General features: G+C 35.2%; 1 protein-coding gene across 1 annotated transcript in view; it reads left to right on the forward strand.

Moving 5' to 3' along the window:
• LOC124249775 (ovostatin homolog 2-like) overlaps positions 1–18304 on the forward strand; it is a 44477-nt gene that overhangs the window by 22211 nt on the left and 3962 nt on the right. The window contains 15 exon segments of the mRNA XM_046681111.1: positions 1009–1179; positions 1998–2142; positions 5414–5510; positions 5945–6173; positions 6551–6680; positions 8223–8341; positions 9310–9361; positions 10161–10244; positions 10967–11143; positions 11892–11973; positions 12605–12761; positions 14759–14833; positions 15676–15841; positions 16639–16850; positions 17824–18033. Coding sequence (XP_046537067.1) covers positions 1009–1179; positions 1998–2142; positions 5414–5510; positions 5945–6173; positions 6551–6680; positions 8223–8341; positions 9310–9361; positions 10161–10244; positions 10967–11143; positions 11892–11973; positions 12605–12761; positions 14759–14833; positions 15676–15841; positions 16639–16850; positions 17824–18033 — 2106 coding nt within the window.

Consider the following 18304-nt stretch of genomic DNA (forward strand, 5'->3'; position numbering starts at 1 on the left):
CTTTTAGCCTCAATTCTACTTTTTCTGATATAGAAAAAACTGTGACCTCTGCTTTCTTATTATTTTCATTCACCTGACTTTTAGTTTTTTTTTTTAAGTATGCTTTTTTTGATGAGGAAGATTGGCCCTGAGCTAACATCTGTTGCCAATCTTCCTCTTTTTTTTTTTTTTTTTCTTTTTCTCCCCAAAGCCCTGGCACATAGTTGTGTAGCCTAGTTTCAGGTCTTTCTAATTCTTCCATATGGGGTGCTGTCTCAGCATGGCTTGATGAGCAGCACACAGGTTCCAGTGTCCTACACTGGGAACTATCGAGTCCATGGACTACGATCATGTTTTGACACTTAATGTCCTTCTTGCTTTTATCTGGAGTAGATTTAGCGTGTGTCTCCTCTAATTCCTCTGCGTCTGTCTCCCCTATTTTCATCTAGTCTTTTTAGCCTTCCCTCTTGAGCTTTGCACACTTCATATTTCCAATAGCAGTAAGATTCCAACTCTGCTGGAATTTGGTGGTTATTTCTCTACTAACAAGTAATTTGAAGTTCATGAAATTATCTATATCTTAGTAATGTTAAAGACACAAGTCATGGATATTATTACTTGTTCTCTTTCATTTTATTTTTTCTTTGGAAGGATACGTAAGAAGATTTAGAATCAGGCAGTTATCATTTTCCTCCAGACCTGGGAGTTCTAGTGTTATAATTGCAATGAATCATCTGTGCACTAGACCTTGGATTAACGTATAAATCTCTAGGCTTCTCTTTCTTACATGTTATCCTAAATCCTACATCCCAGCTGAAATGTTCTATGGACATGACATTGACCATCTAAAAGAAATTGAAGGTTTCCTCTACTGGAAAGATAAGTTGACTCAAAGTATTGGATTAAATATAATGGCTATGCTTTTAAACAACAGAGCAAGAATAAATGATTGTGGCACAGAATTTGCCAATATTGTAACAATAAGTGAAGTGTTTAAAATCATTGGAAACCATGTTATTTTTCTCATAGGTGTACAACCTGCTTCCAAATATAGAACTATATGGTTATTTCTATCATGGTCTCAACCTTGATGATGGCAAGCTAGACCCTTGCATTCCTCAGAAGGATATGTTTTACAATGGTTTGTATTATATACCTGTAAGCAACAATGGGGATGGAGACATCGCTGATATTATCAGGGTAAGATAACTTAAGATTTTAAAAATTATTTTGCCTCAATTTTAGTTTTAGTATTCATAATGCATACCTATATTTTATTAATTATGTAGTTTTCTTCTTATTCTTTGAGATGAATGTCAGTAATCTGCTTAAAGAGCACCCAAAAATTGTCTTATAAAAAGGAGATATTAATTTTTATTGATTTTCTTTCTTTTGTTGAAAATAAATTAAGTGGCAGTTGAAATGATAAAACCTCATGTTCAAAGTAATGAGACAGTCTCCAATTTATTGTGATAAATCTTATATAGAAATCATCAAATCAAGAGACTAAAATACAGTCTGAGCTCCATCAGTATCTAGGCTATCAACTGGATATGCTGAGGCCTCCACAAAAGGATCGTTATAATTGAAGTCACAGGTTTGGAAGAAAAGGAGCATAGAATTAGACATGCTGTAGTGTAAGTCTCAGCTCTCCAAATTACTGACTGTGCATTTGTATATGTGTGTTTATGTTTGATGTTAATTAGGGTAATGATAGTGCCTATCTCATAAGTATTCTTCCCTTAGAATTAAATGGAGAATGATGTAAAATGCTTTAGCAAAATTCTAGCATGTAATAAGGGCTAGCTAAATCATAGTGATTATCATTTTGCCTCCAAATTAGAGATTTTTCTGTATATCAAATAGAAGTAACGTGACTTCTAAAATTCCAAACCCTTACTAGCCGAGGAAACGTACATTTATCATCTGTTTATCCTTATAATGTAGCTGATAGGCCTTTTTTAGCTCTTGCATGAAAGAAATACACAACCTTTGTTTTGCTGTTTGTTTCTTTGAAGATTATGGGTCTGAAAGTCTTTACCAATCTCCATTACCGGAAACCAGAAGTATGTTCAACGGAGAGAATGATGCCATTCCCTAGGCCACTGTATCTTGGAATCAAAGACTATGCACCGATGTACAGTGCCGCATCTAGAATTGAAGGTGGGTCATCTAGAATTTTGTATCTGGGAGATGGCCAAAAGCATCCATGGAATTAGGTGTATTTGGGATAAAACTATGAAAAATTGGAATTTTACAAGTGAATTATGCCATGTTTTGGCTACGAGACATCCTGCCGCTGAATAAAACAGAATAAGGCAGGCTGGAAGTGGTTTTGGCTTAAAGGAAAAATTAGCTTCAGATATGAGAGGAAGTCTATTTTTATTGGTATCACACAGTATCAGAAGTGTATAAGAGCAGGCAATGTGTGATGATGCAAGAGGACAATTATTAAAAGCATGATACAAGAGAATGAGATGTCTCTGTAGGGACTTTGTAGCCTTATTATATGCAGAGTTCAAGGCAGAGGATTTTGATTTTGAAATAGCCAAACAGTTGGTATCAGAAGTATGTTCAAATACTAGTCCATTTCCTACTGGAAGGACTATAAGTGCAAAACTCAGCAGTAGTCTTAGGTAAGTAAGGTCATTAGGCAGATTTCCAATACAGAAATTTAGTCAGGGAAGTAAAATGAAACAAGGCCATCAAAACAGAGCCAAAGTCAAAGCTGTACTCCAGATCTGAAAATACTTGAATAATGTTCTTAAATCCCTCTGGCCTAACATTGAGAGTGTTGCAGTAATTGAAGTGGGGCTGATCCTGAATATGAGTATCAGAAACTCGGCTTGAGAAAAATTAAAGGCCTGACAGCTTTATAGGAGAGTAGACTCAGTGAGTATTCAAGAAGCCCTATAAAGTCCAGAAGTTGAAACCACTTTGAAGTCCTAGTCAAGAGGCTGAACTTATCTACTTTTCTGCTACTAGATTAAACCATATTTAGTGAACTTTATCAGAAACATCTAAACTTTTTAGTATCTTTGAATAAAATGTACTGAAACCGAAAGTCACCCATTTTAATCTCTTCTTTCTTCAGTTATTAATTTTTTAATTCACTCAACAAACATTTATTGAGGCCAGGAGCTGAGTTACATATTGTAAATACAGTGGCTTACTCTATACTTCCTAGAACTTTTAGTCTAACAGGAAAGTGTTATAGTAAAACAGATAATTCCAAAAACCTGAAAAGACTGCACAAATGGAAGTAATAGGAATAGAAGAGACCTAAATTTCTCAAGGGCCTGTTATGCCTTCCTGGAAGAAGTAGCGTTTATGCTGAGACCTGAAAGATGAATGACAATACATCACAAAAAGAGTTAGAAGGGCATTCCAAGCAGAGAAGAAAGTACTATGAAATGTAAGGTAAGAAACTGAATGCACTTCAGAATGGCAGAAGGTATGGTTCAAGGACAAGAGTGAAGATGACTAAAGCGAGAGGGATAGACAGACAGATCATGAAGACCTTGTTGGGCGTTTAAAGAGTTTGGTACTCATTCTAATGCAATAATACACTATTGGCAAGTTGTAAGCAGACAATCTAATAGGTGTTTTTAAAAGATATTTCTGACGGCTCTGTGGAAAAGGGATTTGGCCTTGGGCTAAGACTTTCTATATGCAATGTTATAAACACTAGTAATTAAGTTGAGAGACACTGGTGCTTGGACAATTATGAAAAGACAGTGGAAATATAGAAATATGGATGGATTTGAGAGTTGCTTTTAAGCTATTTTCATTTGGTTGGTTATGGGAAATGCAGGATTGGGGAGAGGAGTCAAGGACAAATCTTAAACTTTCGATTTGGATAAGTAGATGGGCTTTTGAATTTTCACGGAAATAGGAACTACTTCAGAGAAGCAGGGGGGATATACAGTAGTCCCCCCCATCCAAGTGGATATGTTCCAAGACCCGCAGTGGACGCCTGAAATTGCAGTTAGTACCGAACCCTATATTTAGTGTGTTTTTCCCTATACATCCATACCTACAATAAAGTTTAACCTATAAATTAGGCAGTAGGAGATTAACAGCAGCTAATAATAAAATAGAACAATTATAACAATATGCTCTAATAAAAGTTACCATAGATCTTAGCAACCTCAGCATACGATTTTTTTCTTTCTTTATTAAGTTGAGAACTTTCACCTTTTCACTTAAAAGAGCACTTTATGACTTCTCTTTGGCATATCTGAGCTGCCAGCATCACTATTCTTGTGCTTTGGGATCATTATTCAGTAAAATAAGGGTTACTTGAACACAAGCACTCTGATACCCTGACAATCAATCTCATAACCAAGAAGGCTACTAAGTGACTAATGGGTGGGTAGACCTTTACAGCAGGGGTGCACTGGACAAAGGGGTGATTCAAACCTTGGGTGGGATGGAGAGGGACAGCATGAGATTTCATTACACTACTCAGAATGGCACACAATTTAAAACCTATGAATTGTTTATTTCTGGAATTTTCCATTTACTATTTTTGGGTAGTAGTTGATCATAGATAACTGAAATTGTGGAAAATGAAACTGCAGATTAGGGGGGACTATCGTAATGAGTTTCCTTTCAGAAAAGTTTCATCTGAAATGCACATAAAGCATTCAAAAATGAATATGCACGAAGGTGTTGCATGCACAAGTCTAAAGCTCAAAAGAGAGGTCCAGATGGAAGACATAGATTAGGAGACATCACCATAGATATTGTCATGAAGCCATGTGTGAGGATGTCGATGCAGAGACAATGCATAGTAAGAAAAAGACCTAGAGCAGAACTCTTAGGAACAAGTCAACAATGAGGAGATTACATCCTCAAACGAGAATGACAGAATGAGACTGACAAAAAAAGATTAGAAGAAAACTAGAAGGATGTGGCGTTATGGAGGTTAACAATAGTGACTGTTTTGAGGACGCAGTGTTTAAGAATGCCCAATATAGCCTAGAGGCCAGCAAGTGAAAGAAAGTGTTCTTTAGAATTAGCAATATTAATGTCATTGGAAACTTCAGCAAAAGTAATGTTAGCATAGTAGAATCGGCAGACAACAGATTGCTTTGTGGCAGACACCTGAATGTCTGATGAGAAACTTGACTCAGTGAATAGACATCACTTTCTCTAAATTTGGCTGTAGAGGAACAATGTAGGCTGATTGTTTGTTATTTATGTTTCTTTGTTGTTGTTGTTTTTAACATTGGGAAAGATGTGAGCATCAAAATGCTGATGCCTAGGTTGAGATATCCATTTACTGGCAATGAGGCCCAGGAGCAAATCCCTATATTGTTTTACACTGAGCACATGTGGTTGAAGACATAGCTTAAAGGTGTGTGTCATTGAAACGCATATTTTTATTCTCCCTAAATAAAACATTTCTCTTTTCTTTTAGTTGATGGAGTCACGGAGAAGAATGTTAACTATGTAGAACGGGCTATGATGGAAACAGTAAGAACATACTTTCCAGAGACATGGATATGGGACCTCGTCAGTGTTGAGTGAGGTTTAATGGTTTTCTCTCCTATGTGACTTTATTTCTATTTTCCTCTTGTTTTTATTTCTTAAACTTTATTTCTGGATATATAAAGCAGTACCATATTTGTAAAATGTACAATACTATTTATATGTATGTACTGAGCACATAATTTATTTTATTTTTTTCTCTAGCATTGTTTCATAGCTATTAACTTCATGCAGATAGATGTAAGCTTCCTCAATGTTTTTGAAAATAATGTGGTGTTTAAAGAAACATGACTTTTTAAGGTTAAATTTTATAGAAATCCACCTCTCAAGATTTTTATCTAATTCCCTGTCCAAACACTGTAACTCATTTTTAACCTTCAGCTAATGGGCTTTTTTTGCTTCCTCTCGACTAAATTTAGGTTCCTGATTTAGACAAAGAATGCATTTTGCCAATAATATCTCCCTGTAGTTCCTCAGGTTCAGCAAATCTTTCATTCCTCATCCCTGATACTATAACCCAATGGGAGGCAAATGGCTTCTGTGTGAATGGTGATGCTGGATTTGGCATTTCATCAACAACTACTCTGGAAGTCTCCCAATCTTTCTTTGTTGAAATGACCTTGCCCTTTTCAGTTGTTCGAAATGAACGATCTGATTTGATTGTCAATATCTTCAGCTACCTGAATACATGTGTAGAGGTAGGTTGTTCCCTTTGATCTGGAGACAAAATCTAACAAGGTCAAAAGATTCTTTAATATTTTCCCTTAATATTGCCATATGCTTTTTATTCTCAAATGCAAAATGGTACTATAATGTGGTAAGATTTGTTTCCATATTCTTTAAAAACAATTGCTTAATTCACGGCAATGATTCAAATACTCTTTTGAGAATGTCATTTCGTAATGATGTGTGTTCTACCATATTTATCTTTTTGTGAGAGGAGTCAGTTGGTGTCTTTTATTTTCACTAACTTAGAACAAAATAAATAAAACAAAATTTTCTCAAGATGGGAGGAGGAATAGTAACAGCAAAGTATTGAGTGCCACGCTCATTGCCATGACTGATTTTTTTTTAGATATCTGTTCAACTGGAACCATCTCCAGTTTTTGAGGCAAATATCAGGACCCCTAAGAACAATGGCAGTGAAGTTATCCAAGCTGGAGAGAGGAAAACATATGTCTGGACTCTTATACCTAAGAAACTGGGTAAGGCAGCTATGCGTCTATGCCAATCTCGTCTGGAAAACCAGCCTATTTTTACTGACTCTGTTTATTTTCCTTAAATTCTCTATAAAAACATAATTTTCTCTTTCACCTTTTTAATTCTCTTTTTTATGAATTCTCAATTAAAAATTCTGTCTTTGTAATCTAATTTCCGGTTGCTAATGCTTGCGTAGAGCAAAATCACCCTTCATTTGTTTAGAAGCATAATGTGATTGAAATACAATATAAATGCTAATTTACATAACCTATCAAATCCATACATCCTATCCCAAATGAGGGCCCTATTTTCTTTAATGCTGCCTAATTCCTTCACTTCTCACTTGCTGCTTGGCCTATCATCAAGAACCTGTGTCAACTACACAAAAATTGCTTCTCAATTACAATGATTGCCAGGATTTGCAAATTTACTAAATACATTATGAGACACTGAAAACTTGGGTGGAGATCAACACTGAGAAAACTATTGTCTCAGTGCATATATTATCTGCAGTATAGAAAAATAAATTTTAAAGTTTCTTGTTAAAAATATAAGGGAAAGGAAAAGCTAAAAAGAGTCTAGTAAACAGAATGCTAGATGTGGTAGATGCACGACACTCATTATCACTAAATTTAAAAATTGTCCTTAAAATTTCCTTTATTTCATGTCTCATATCCAGTATTATTTTAGCAGCAAATAATACCTTTATGAGATCATTTTACTTCACCTGTGACATCGGTCTGCCTTAGACTAGTTTTCCTATTAGATTTTAAATCTCTCATGTTTTCTAACTACACAAGGTCTTCAAAAATCTTACCCTGTCAACTGAGATAGAACACTGTACTAATTTGTATGGTTTTATGGCATTAAGTGGTGGACAAAGTTCTATGAGTGGATTATCAAAGGCTTTCTAAAACAAAACACAGCAACAAACAAAAAGCAGAACAGTATATTGATTATGCATATTGGTTTATAGGCATACAGGAAATATTAAACCAAAAGAATTATCTTTTTCAATACTCTAATTTTACAAGTAAGGAAACTGGCAATAAGTTGTAACTATGTGACCTCTGATGTCACAGGGAATTAAAAACAACGGATTCATTTCTGTCACTTGATTTAAATCTTGTGCCCTTTCTACTATGTCATATTTTACTATTTTTGTTTGTTTGATATTGGGGAAAGTTAGGAGCCCTGGTTATCTGATGTTATATCTTCATGTTGTCATATGAAATCTTTATAAACAATTGCTATCAAGGAATTGGCTCCGTTGGCTTGACAGAATATTATTTTTCCTCAAAATTTCTTCAGTTCTAATTAAGTAAATGAATCACTTATTTAATATAAGGAATCTTAAAACAGGTAAAGGAGAACATACCAAATTATCTCCAGGCTGGAGAAAGAGCAAGTTATTTTGGTCTGGGCATAAATATGATAACAGGATTCAGTTCATCCAATTCAAGATATGGTTCACAGACTCTTACCATTTCCCATTACAGAAGGGGCCAATGGTCAATTTAACTTATACTTGGGAATTTTTTTTACAGGGAAAGTCAACATCACTGTAGTTGCTGAGTCCAAACAAAGTAGTGCTTGCCCAGATGAAGCGTCTGAGCAGCAAAATCCGAACTGGAAAGATACTGTGATCAAAAGTTTATTGGTAGAGGTATGTACATGCAAAATTATAGAGCTCTTCCAGATAAAAAATAGACAGTGGCTAATAAGTTAAATATTAAAATACATTCTCCTTGAAGAGACAGTTAATTGACCATAGTTACTTTTGACATATGTCTTTTTTTTTTTTTTGAGGAAGATTAGCCCTGAGCTAACATCCACCACAAATCCTCCTCTTTATGCTGAAGAGGATTGGCCCTGACTTAACATCTTTGCCCATCTTCCTCTACTTTACATGTGTGACGCCTGCCACAGCGTGACTTGATAAGTGGTGTGTGGGTCCATACCTGGATCTGAACTGTTGAACCCCGGGCCACCAAAGCAGAGAGCACAAAATTAATTGCTACGCTACTGGTCGGCCCCCAAGATGTCATTTTTAATGAATTAAAATAGCAATAAAACTCATCCTTTCTTTAATTAGTACTTGACCCAGGATAGAACAACTTGACACTTGAAACAGGCTTGATGAGTTTTTGTTTGCTACTGACTTGTAATGTTTCCTGTACACCTATTCCTGTTCCCTTGCCTTTTTCTGACTGAGTCTCAAACCCAAGAGACAAATCTACTTGTCCTACGTGCCTGTATAGTTCCCATGACTATCAAAAAGAATCAATGCTTATCAGTGGAGCATTCTCACCTCACCTCTTGGCATGTTTCTACTCTGCAAAATGCTTTGTTTATCTACTAGAGATGTTAGACAGGATCCGAGGAGTTGAGAGTGTCGCTTGATGACATTAAAGTTATCTCTGTCCGAACTAAGGGAACATAGGGCCTAAAATGAGTATTAGTAACGTACAGTGACTTCCAAATGTAAAAAGAAGTGGACAATAAATGGATCTTGTCCCAGGGACAAACATGTGCTAGCCATGTCTATGTGAGCTGACGCTGGATTACTTTTCCTTCATGGAAAGATGACCCAGACTCATTATTTTGTGCTTGTTTTTGTTTACTTTTTGACAGCCTGAAGGTATTGAAAAAGAAATGACTCAAAGTTTCCTTATCTGTACAAAAGGTAAGAAGATCTTTCAGGTGGTCAAATTAGTCATAAAGTAAGTTTATCCAAAGGATCAATTTATTCTATCTCCTTCTACACTAGTCCACTTGCCATACTGAGTGCCTCAGTGGTTTCATTCTAAACACCTAATGAAGGATTTTATTTCCTGCCCTATGTTCATTGTATAATTTTAGCAAACAAAAAGTATATTTATGAGATTTTCTTTTAGTTTACCTAAGACACCGATATGCCTCAGCCTATTTTTCTCATCTTGTATATTTTGGGCTCCTCTTGTCATATGATTGTGGCACAATATTGGACAGTGGGAAATATTATGCCCAAATAGCACACAATGTAACCCTTGCTTTTGTACACTTGGGATGAGAGAGCCCGTAGATAAATCACGGCCCCTCAATCACCTGCTTTATGGTCATTATGAGCATTGTTTTATCTGGTTGATGATAATTTGATTTTAATGTCTAATAGCAGTCTTCGAGATTTACTTTTTGTGTGTGCTGTTTTATATGTCATAGTTAGTAGTTTCTTACATTTTTTTTCATACGTAAATAGTTTAGGCACTAAACTAATGGAGAATTGGAGCCATTCTCTAACACACAGATATATATACCATTTTCTGAATGTATTGTTATTCTGAACTGGATCAAAACTTCAATTGTGTCTCTGCTAACAAGCGACGTGTAAAGTAAAAATAAATAATGCAATATATTTCTTAATACGTTTGTCTCACAAATCTCGCTGCTATTGTTTATAAAAGGAAACCATTACATTATTTATTTTATTGTTTTTTTCTTTCCAGGTGCCAAAGCCTCCAAGCAGGTAGTTTTGGATTTGCCAGACAATGTGGTAGAAGAATCAGCAAGGGCCTTTTTCACTGTTGTGGGTAGGTTGGTCAAACTTGTGTTTCACACTGTCTTGAAAGTCTTGATTGAAGTAATCTCAAAAAAAATCCTTAAAATAACAGGATGGAGAGATTTTCTTAAGCTATCAATTGGAGGGAATTGTTGAGGATTTTCTATGCTTATTTCCGTATGGGATCTGAGAGGATTAAAGTGTCATTTTCAAAGCTATGACCCTAGGAAACATTTGTTCTGGTAGATGATAACTGGTGTTTAGAAAACAAAGGGGTTTATTGTAGCCCATTGATCTGAAATATTAAATTCCTCTTTGGAGAATCAGAATAAACTTTGCTTGTTAGAGATGCTGGAAATTTACTCAGTAATAGGAGAAATTTGTTTTACAATAAACTTATTTGTCTATCATTAAAATTAACGCTTTGGGGGAGAGGATGGATTACAGCTTATGGTTCATCGGGTCAGTTTCTCTAAAAGCAAACAGGCAAGCAAACAGACACACTTTCCTAACTTTCCCCTCCTTCTGGTCATGAGATTTTCAGAAATATTTTTCATACCAGAAACTCCTTTAACTTCACCCGTTATCCATATCTCATCTTTAGAATTACTTCATGAGAATTTTTCCTTGTTTCCACCTTTTAAATTCGATTTAAAATATTTCCTACTTCCACTATGCCTCTTTTATCTATGGTTATTAATGTTGAGCTGCCAACTATAAGCCATAGTAACTTTCTGTTTTTTCCATTTTTAGGGGATATTCTAGGGCTTACAATGCAGAATCTAGAGAATCTTCTCCAAATGCCCTATGGATGTGGAGAGCAGAACATTGCCCTGGTGGCATCTGATACCTATGTCCTTGACTATCTGAAAGCTACTAAACAATTGACAGAGGAAGTTAAATCTAAGGCTTTCTTTTTCTTATCTAACGGTGAGAAGATTCAAATACTTTCTGCCTATAATAGGTGAAATCTGTTGTTACTAATACCAAGATGTCATAAAGCTGTTATTATCAGGTAGTCTCATGGGGAAAAAGTGGATCTGAACTGAGGTACTCTAGGTCCTAGCTATGTTTTTGGTTTTTCGTTTTTTGCCCTTCAGTATCCGTGTGGTCATTCAAGTTTCACAATTCAGAACTGTAACGTTTCAAATTATGAGCTCGGTTTTTCTTTTAATGCCTAATATTTTGCCAAGCTACCTTGTTTGTTGTTGTTATAGCTATAAATTTTGTTTATCAACTTCTGTATTTTTTTGCTCAATTGCGTTCCATCTCAATGAAGTGATTGGATTTATATGTAAAAAGGGGTGTATAAACCTTGTAAAATATGATATTAAAGAAAAGTCTGAGGGTATAATTTCTTTGGGTTTTATTTTCAGAAAGATAACACTGAAGTAAAATAACCTTAAAGAAAAGGTATTAAACAATTAGTAAGTGCCAGTTATTGAACTAGGCATAGTCATATGCTGTATCTTATTTGTCTTTAAAAACCCATAATGTGGGAGGGTTATTTTTGGTTTTTCACTATGGATAGAGAACCTGAGTTTCAGAAATTAAAATTTAAATGATAATCCTCATAATTTGTGTCTAACAGAAAAACTCAGGGCTTGCCACTATACCATTCTTTTTCTTCTAATTTTCTTAGATTAAAAAAATAATTTCCTACAATGTTGTGTTTTAGGTTATCAAAAGCAGTTGTCTTTCAAAAACTCTGATGGTTCATATAGTGTGTTTTGGCAGAGGAATCAGAAAGGAAGCTTATGGTGAGAGATGAAAATTTTATTTTAAATAATATAGCAATGATTTGAGGAGGTCTTGGGAAGGAGTGAGGGGAGTTGAGTTTGGTGGAAGGTTGGAAGCAAAGTGGATTTCAAAGCGAATTTACAGAGGCGAATGAGATAAAACTAAAATATTTGATTATTCCGATTCTAATGCAACAATATACCTAGAGTCTTATGGTAATTTGCTTAGGAGTCTTATTGTTTAATGACACCCTCCTGTACGTCCACAAATTGTTAACTCCATGGAAAATGGCACATCTTGGTCTACACTTCTCAAGGTCCCACATAGATTCAGGAGAGTAAATCTAGAAGGCCCCAAAGTATCTAATTAGACTTATTCTGTCTCCACATATGGATAATTGATAAACTATATAGCAAAAACTTTGTGTATAAACATGCTGAAAATTACATACAGTTATTTTCACATACTGCTATTTAAAACATTTACTGACCCAAAGGGAAGAGCCACTATCAATAAAGACTCATTGCAGTCAACATTAGTCAAATTAGATGCAGCTGTTATCCAAAGGGAACAATGGTGATGAACCTGTTGAGTAGATGACATCATTTCTTTCTTATCTGACTTTTGTCTAACTGGTCATTTGCATTACAGGCTCAGTGCCCTTACTTTTAAGACATTAGAGAGAATGAAGAAATATGTTTTCATTGATGAACAAGTTCAAAAACAGACTTTGATCTGGCTTTCAAGCCAACAGAGAAGTAATGGATGCTTTAAAAGTGATGGCAAACTTTTCAACAATGCCTGGGAGGTGAGAGACTAACAGAACTAGGCTTTCCTTGCCTCTTCTCATTGCCTACCTTCCCTATCTCTGGCTTATCTGGTGCATGAATATTTTTCATGTGAATATTACCTCTTCTGAGTCTGCTGTAATGATAGGCCTGTGGTGTAGTGGTCAACAGGTAATTCCTGCTGCATGCATGTTAACCACAGCCTACATATAACTCCTCATGAATCTATTGTTTGCCTTGCTCTCTTTAGTCCTTCCATAGAACCAGCATCCTTCAGTAGATAAACTAGAAACAGGAGAGAGAGGAGAGAAAAGGAATCTAGAGAGGAAGAATTAAGAAATTTGGATCCAGACAATATTTTAAGGGAGGGTGGGCTTGATTAAGTAATTGATTGCTATTTATGGATGGCCAGAAATTTCAGGGAGAGTATCTAGTAATTTATGTCATTTCAATGAAGCATTCTTCCAATACCCTTTCAAGTCAAGGCATGAAGGCGAACTGGCCCTGCGTCAAAATACAATGAAATGAAGTATGTTCTTGATAGTACTCACTCCTTCCCTTTTCCTGTCCATATATAGGTAAATCACCCAGCATTCACCCTTCCTTTTAATTTCCTTTCTTTGCTGATAGATGTTCACCCCCAAACCACCCTCTGTATCTTTTATTTCCCTCATCTTTGTGCTTCCCACTGGAAACACAATCCCAGATCATGATATTTTAGCATGACTTGATAGCCCCTGAAATATTCTGGGCCGTTCCTCTGTATCGTTCTTAATCACTGCTCCTATTCTTGGATTTTGGAATATAAAGCTAATCTATTTCAAAATATATATGAATAGCAGCTCTGTACGGTATTTAATTTTCATGCAAATTGTTTTCAAATTGCTTTACTATTATGTAGCATGGAAAAAATATCTTTAAATTATTCCAAAACTATCCTTCACAATGAGAGGACTGTAACGGAGAAGTGCTCTTGTTCCTATACAGAAAAAAGAGAATTTTTTATTTCCTCTTCTAAAACATCTTCTCCATATCTTTATTCTTATTGGAATCATTACTGATCACTGCTTTGGTTTGTCTGATCTTATCTAATCTTTTTCCTGTAATTAAACGTGTGTATGTGTGTGTGTGCGTTTTGAGTTGAGAGGGAGTAAGAAGCAAGGGAAAAACCAAAAACTTATACTGCAGAGGAATGATAATACAACTTGTTATAATTTAAATGTGCTCTGGATCCCCACATCTTATTTTAGTGTCCACCATCTACAGTTATTTGCAGCTTAAAAACTGAGCTCCTTGGAAACACTCATTTTTCTGAAGAAGAGAGAGATTATCTTTTGCTTAAATAGATAAAATGAAAGGTTTATATTAGATCACTGGATCTCAGACCCACTATTTGCATCAGTATCACTAGAGCAGCCATTAAAATTAATTTCCTTCTATCTTATTCTTGACTATTTAAATCAGAATCTCTTATGTGAATACTAGTTTATTTAATGCTTAAGTTCCCCATGGAATTTTTATACACAGCTTGCAAACCACATAATTTATAAATGCTTTTCTAGTTTTACACTGTAAGAATCTATGAGACCTGACTATTGTTACTTCTTAGGATACTTTTCCAGGGATGTTCAAGAAGCTTCACAGAAACTTTCTATTCTACTCCATCAAAAATTCTTTGCTTGCTTTTCAAATTATTACTAAATAGAGTAAAATAGGGTCATATGAATTGCTTAGAATTCATGCTTAATACCAGGCCACATAAATATGATTATATATGTCGTTAAGTATACTTGAGATTAGTTGTACACTTTATTTCATTACTACATTGGATCTTGATGGATTCTTGCTCAGACAGCATGGTTATTAACCACTTAACTTAAAAATTACACGTTTTTAGATGTTTTATGAATAATGACATTTGTTCCAGTGTTTCTTTCATATCTAGTTTCACTTCAGAAGCATAGCTATTCTTCTGTGCTCTACTACCCTAAATGACTCATTGTTCCTTTGTGTTTAGGGTGGAGATGAAGAGGACATTTTACTCACCGCATACATTGTTGGAGCATTCCTTGAAGCTGGGCTCAATTTCACTGTATGGATTCTCATCAGCTTTTAGTTTCAGTCAACTGAATGCACATTAAATGGACTATGGATTCAGAGTGATTTGAAATTCTTAGACTGAATGAAGCATCAAGAGAATATTTCATTCATGACCGCTCTTTAAATCTAGGCTACTCAAACTTTTTTGATTCATAGAAACCTTTGATGAACACTATTGAGTTTTTCCATAGGGAGAATATACATACATACACATACACAAGTTTTTCATACCATTTCAAGTATTTACATATCTCCTGAAGTTCAGCCATGAATTTCAGATTGAGATCTAAGTATAACTATAATGTAGTATTCTGTTTGTCTAACCAAGTCAGTGTGTAAACATTTTCAACTTGTGTGATTCATTTCAGCTACCTCCCAATCCAGTGTTCAGATTAACTGATTGCAAAATCTATTCCTGAACTAAGATACTAGGAATTTTCAGAGTCATTAATATATCTCAAAAACCTTCTTTAGAAATATAGGTCTCTATTTTAGGCATCAGAGTAAAATCGTAGACCTAAAAATAAATTTGTATGCTTTGCCACATAGAAAAAATTTATATTATTAGCTAAAAATATGACTGATCAGATATAGAGACTGCCATTTTCATACTACTTAAATTTTATTTCTCAAATACTAAACATTCATTAGAAATTAATTTTGACAATATTTATAAAGTATGATGCATATGTATGTATATGAACAGGTTTGCATGTAAAATGTACTTCAAGGATATATTATATGCATTGTAAAGAATGATCAGTTTAAATATTCAACAAGCTTATAAAGTATTCAGATATTATTTTAAAATATATTATTCTTCTTCATAACTAGTTTCCTGCTTTACGAAATGGGCTCTTTTGCCTAGAGGAAGCATTGGAAAATGGTGTCACTAATGGCTATAATCATGCAATTCTAGCTTATGCTTTTGCATTAGCTGGAAAAGAGGAGCAGGTGGAATCCTTACTGCAGATCCTGGATCAATCTTCTACAAAAATAAGTAAGTATTATTATTCCCTTTTGCTAATGGAGGTGACCTTGAGAATAAAGTGATGAAACTTCCTTAGCAATCATGTAGGAACCCCATCTTCACTAGCATATTTCTGTTTCTATTAAGGAACTTCTGAGTGGCTCTTTATCTCTAAAGAGCACTGTATATTTTCTATTTCCCTTTTTTCCCTGCTAGTTTCTTCTCAAACAAGTGAAGTAAAGGAAATCAAGCAAGTTGGCCATGCCATAGATTATAAAAACTATGTGTGAAACTTAATCACATACCACTTTTGACCTTAGGAAGTTGTTATTTGAAGTGGTTTTAATTTGCTAGGGCTGCCATAACAAAATACCATGGACTGGGTGGTTTAAACAATAGAGATTTATTTTTCTATGGTTCTGGAGGCTAGAATTCCAAGATCAAGGTATTGGCTGGGGTGGTTTCTTCTGAGGACCCTCTCCTTGATTTTCAGATGGCCATCTTTCCCCTCTGTCTTCACATAGGTTTTTCCTTTGTGCGTGCATCCTTAGTGTCCCTTTCATGTGTCCAAATTTGCTCTTCTTATAAGGACACCAGTTGTATTGGATTAAAGTCCACCCTAATGACGTCATTTTAACTTATCACCTTTTTAAAGGTCCATCTCCAAATGTAGTCACATTCTGAGGTTCTGGGGAGTAGGGCTTGAATATGAATTTTAAGGGACACAATTCAGCCCATAACAGAGGTCAAGAGTGGAATTTGCATTATTATTATGGCCACTCACTTCTCTTTGTAGAAATTGTGTGAAAATTCTTCCTTTTTCTCAGATGATGTGATATATTGGGAAAGAGCAAAGAAACCCAAGACAGAAGCATCCCCATCCTTTATTCCCCGAGCACCTTCTGCTGAGACTGAGAAGACTTGCTATGTGCTGTTGGCTGTCATTTCCCGGAAAACTCCTGACCTCACCTATGCTAGCAAGATTGTGCAGTGGCTTGCCCAACAGATGAATTCCCATGGAGGCTTCTCTTCCACCCAGGTGATTGGTGTGGGTCTGACATTAATAACAATATGTTTAATGCAAAAGATGCCATTCTACAATGATCTAGATAACAGAGATAATCATAGAAAATACCTTCTGAGGTGAAGACTATTTGTCATTGTAAATCTCATTTTATTTAGTCAACAATTATTTATTGGGCAGTTGGCACTCTACTAGAAATTCTCTATACACAAATGAATAAAATAAGGTCCCTTTTCAAGGAATTTATGCCTGATTTATATCTCCATTTACACAGTAACAATAAAATGTAAGTCTAGAAGAGATTGTTGTCATAAGCCCCAGTGTCTTGACGATAAGTTAGATATCTGATGATGGCATGGTCAAACTATGTATCGACCAAGAAGAAATATTTCTGTCTATTTTTGTGGTCTACACACTGGGAAAAGCAAATGAAATGAATGAATAACACAAGAAATGGATATGAAAAACAATGATTCATGTCTTTTCTTAACAGGAAAAAAATTTTAAATGCAAAGATATACAGTTTTATTCCCACAAGGAAAATAGTCACTTCCCTCTTTACTTTCCTTTTTTTTGTCTTAGTCTCTGAGTAAAACCATATGTCAGTGAATCTCCCAACATCCTTTCCTGATTCTGACTTCCCTTCTTTGAAGATAGTTGGGCATAAGCATTAGCCAAGGCAGTGGACTTATACAACAGCTTAATTTTTTAGAAAATATTTGGCATTATTTTCAACAACAGAGATTGTACTTTATAAAATTCTTTAGAAAACTAAAATCTAATGAAGATTTGTTGGAGAAAATTAATTTAAATGGCAACAACTAGCACAAACAAATATATTTTCCTATTGTTTAGGATATTGCTTCTTGGTGTTCTATTGATCTGTCTTAGGAATATTTCTATGGATTGATTTAAAGTTCATGGTCAACTGATGACAGATGCTGCATCATAACTGAACTTGGATTGTGGCTTGTGCTGTTCTGTGCAGGACACTGCCGTCTGTCTTCTTGCCATAACCCGCTACATGGTGCTAACCTTCTCTAAGGATCAAAACACTGTCACCATTAGCAGTGAAGAATCCAATGAGATTTTCCAGGTTAACGGTGACAACCGCTTACTGGTCCAACGTTCAGAACTAACAAAAGCACGTGGACAATACACAGTAGATGTGGAAGGACAGGGTTGTACATTTATCCAGGTAATAGAAATCTACCTGAGACGGAGACGAATGATTGCCAGTAAAAGAGTCAGACTGTTCAGTTATAGATGAAGTGGTATCTTACCATTTTGCATATTCCCATTATCATGTCTACTCTTTCATTGATATTTTCCAATTGATAGCTGAAAATGAAAGTTATTTTATGAAGAGATACTTACCTTTAAGTTTAACTGGGTAACTGAGAAGTTTCTTACAGAATTTCACCGTCAGAAAGCATTCTGATATTTTCATTGAATTACATTGTTAAAGA

This window comes from Equus quagga, chromosome 1 (genome assembly GCF_021613505.1).
Source record: "Equus quagga isolate Etosha38 chromosome 1, UCLA_HA_Equagga_1.0, whole genome shotgun sequence".
In the NCBI taxonomy this organism is placed as follows: Eukaryota; Metazoa; Chordata; class Mammalia; order Perissodactyla; family Equidae; genus Equus; species Equus quagga.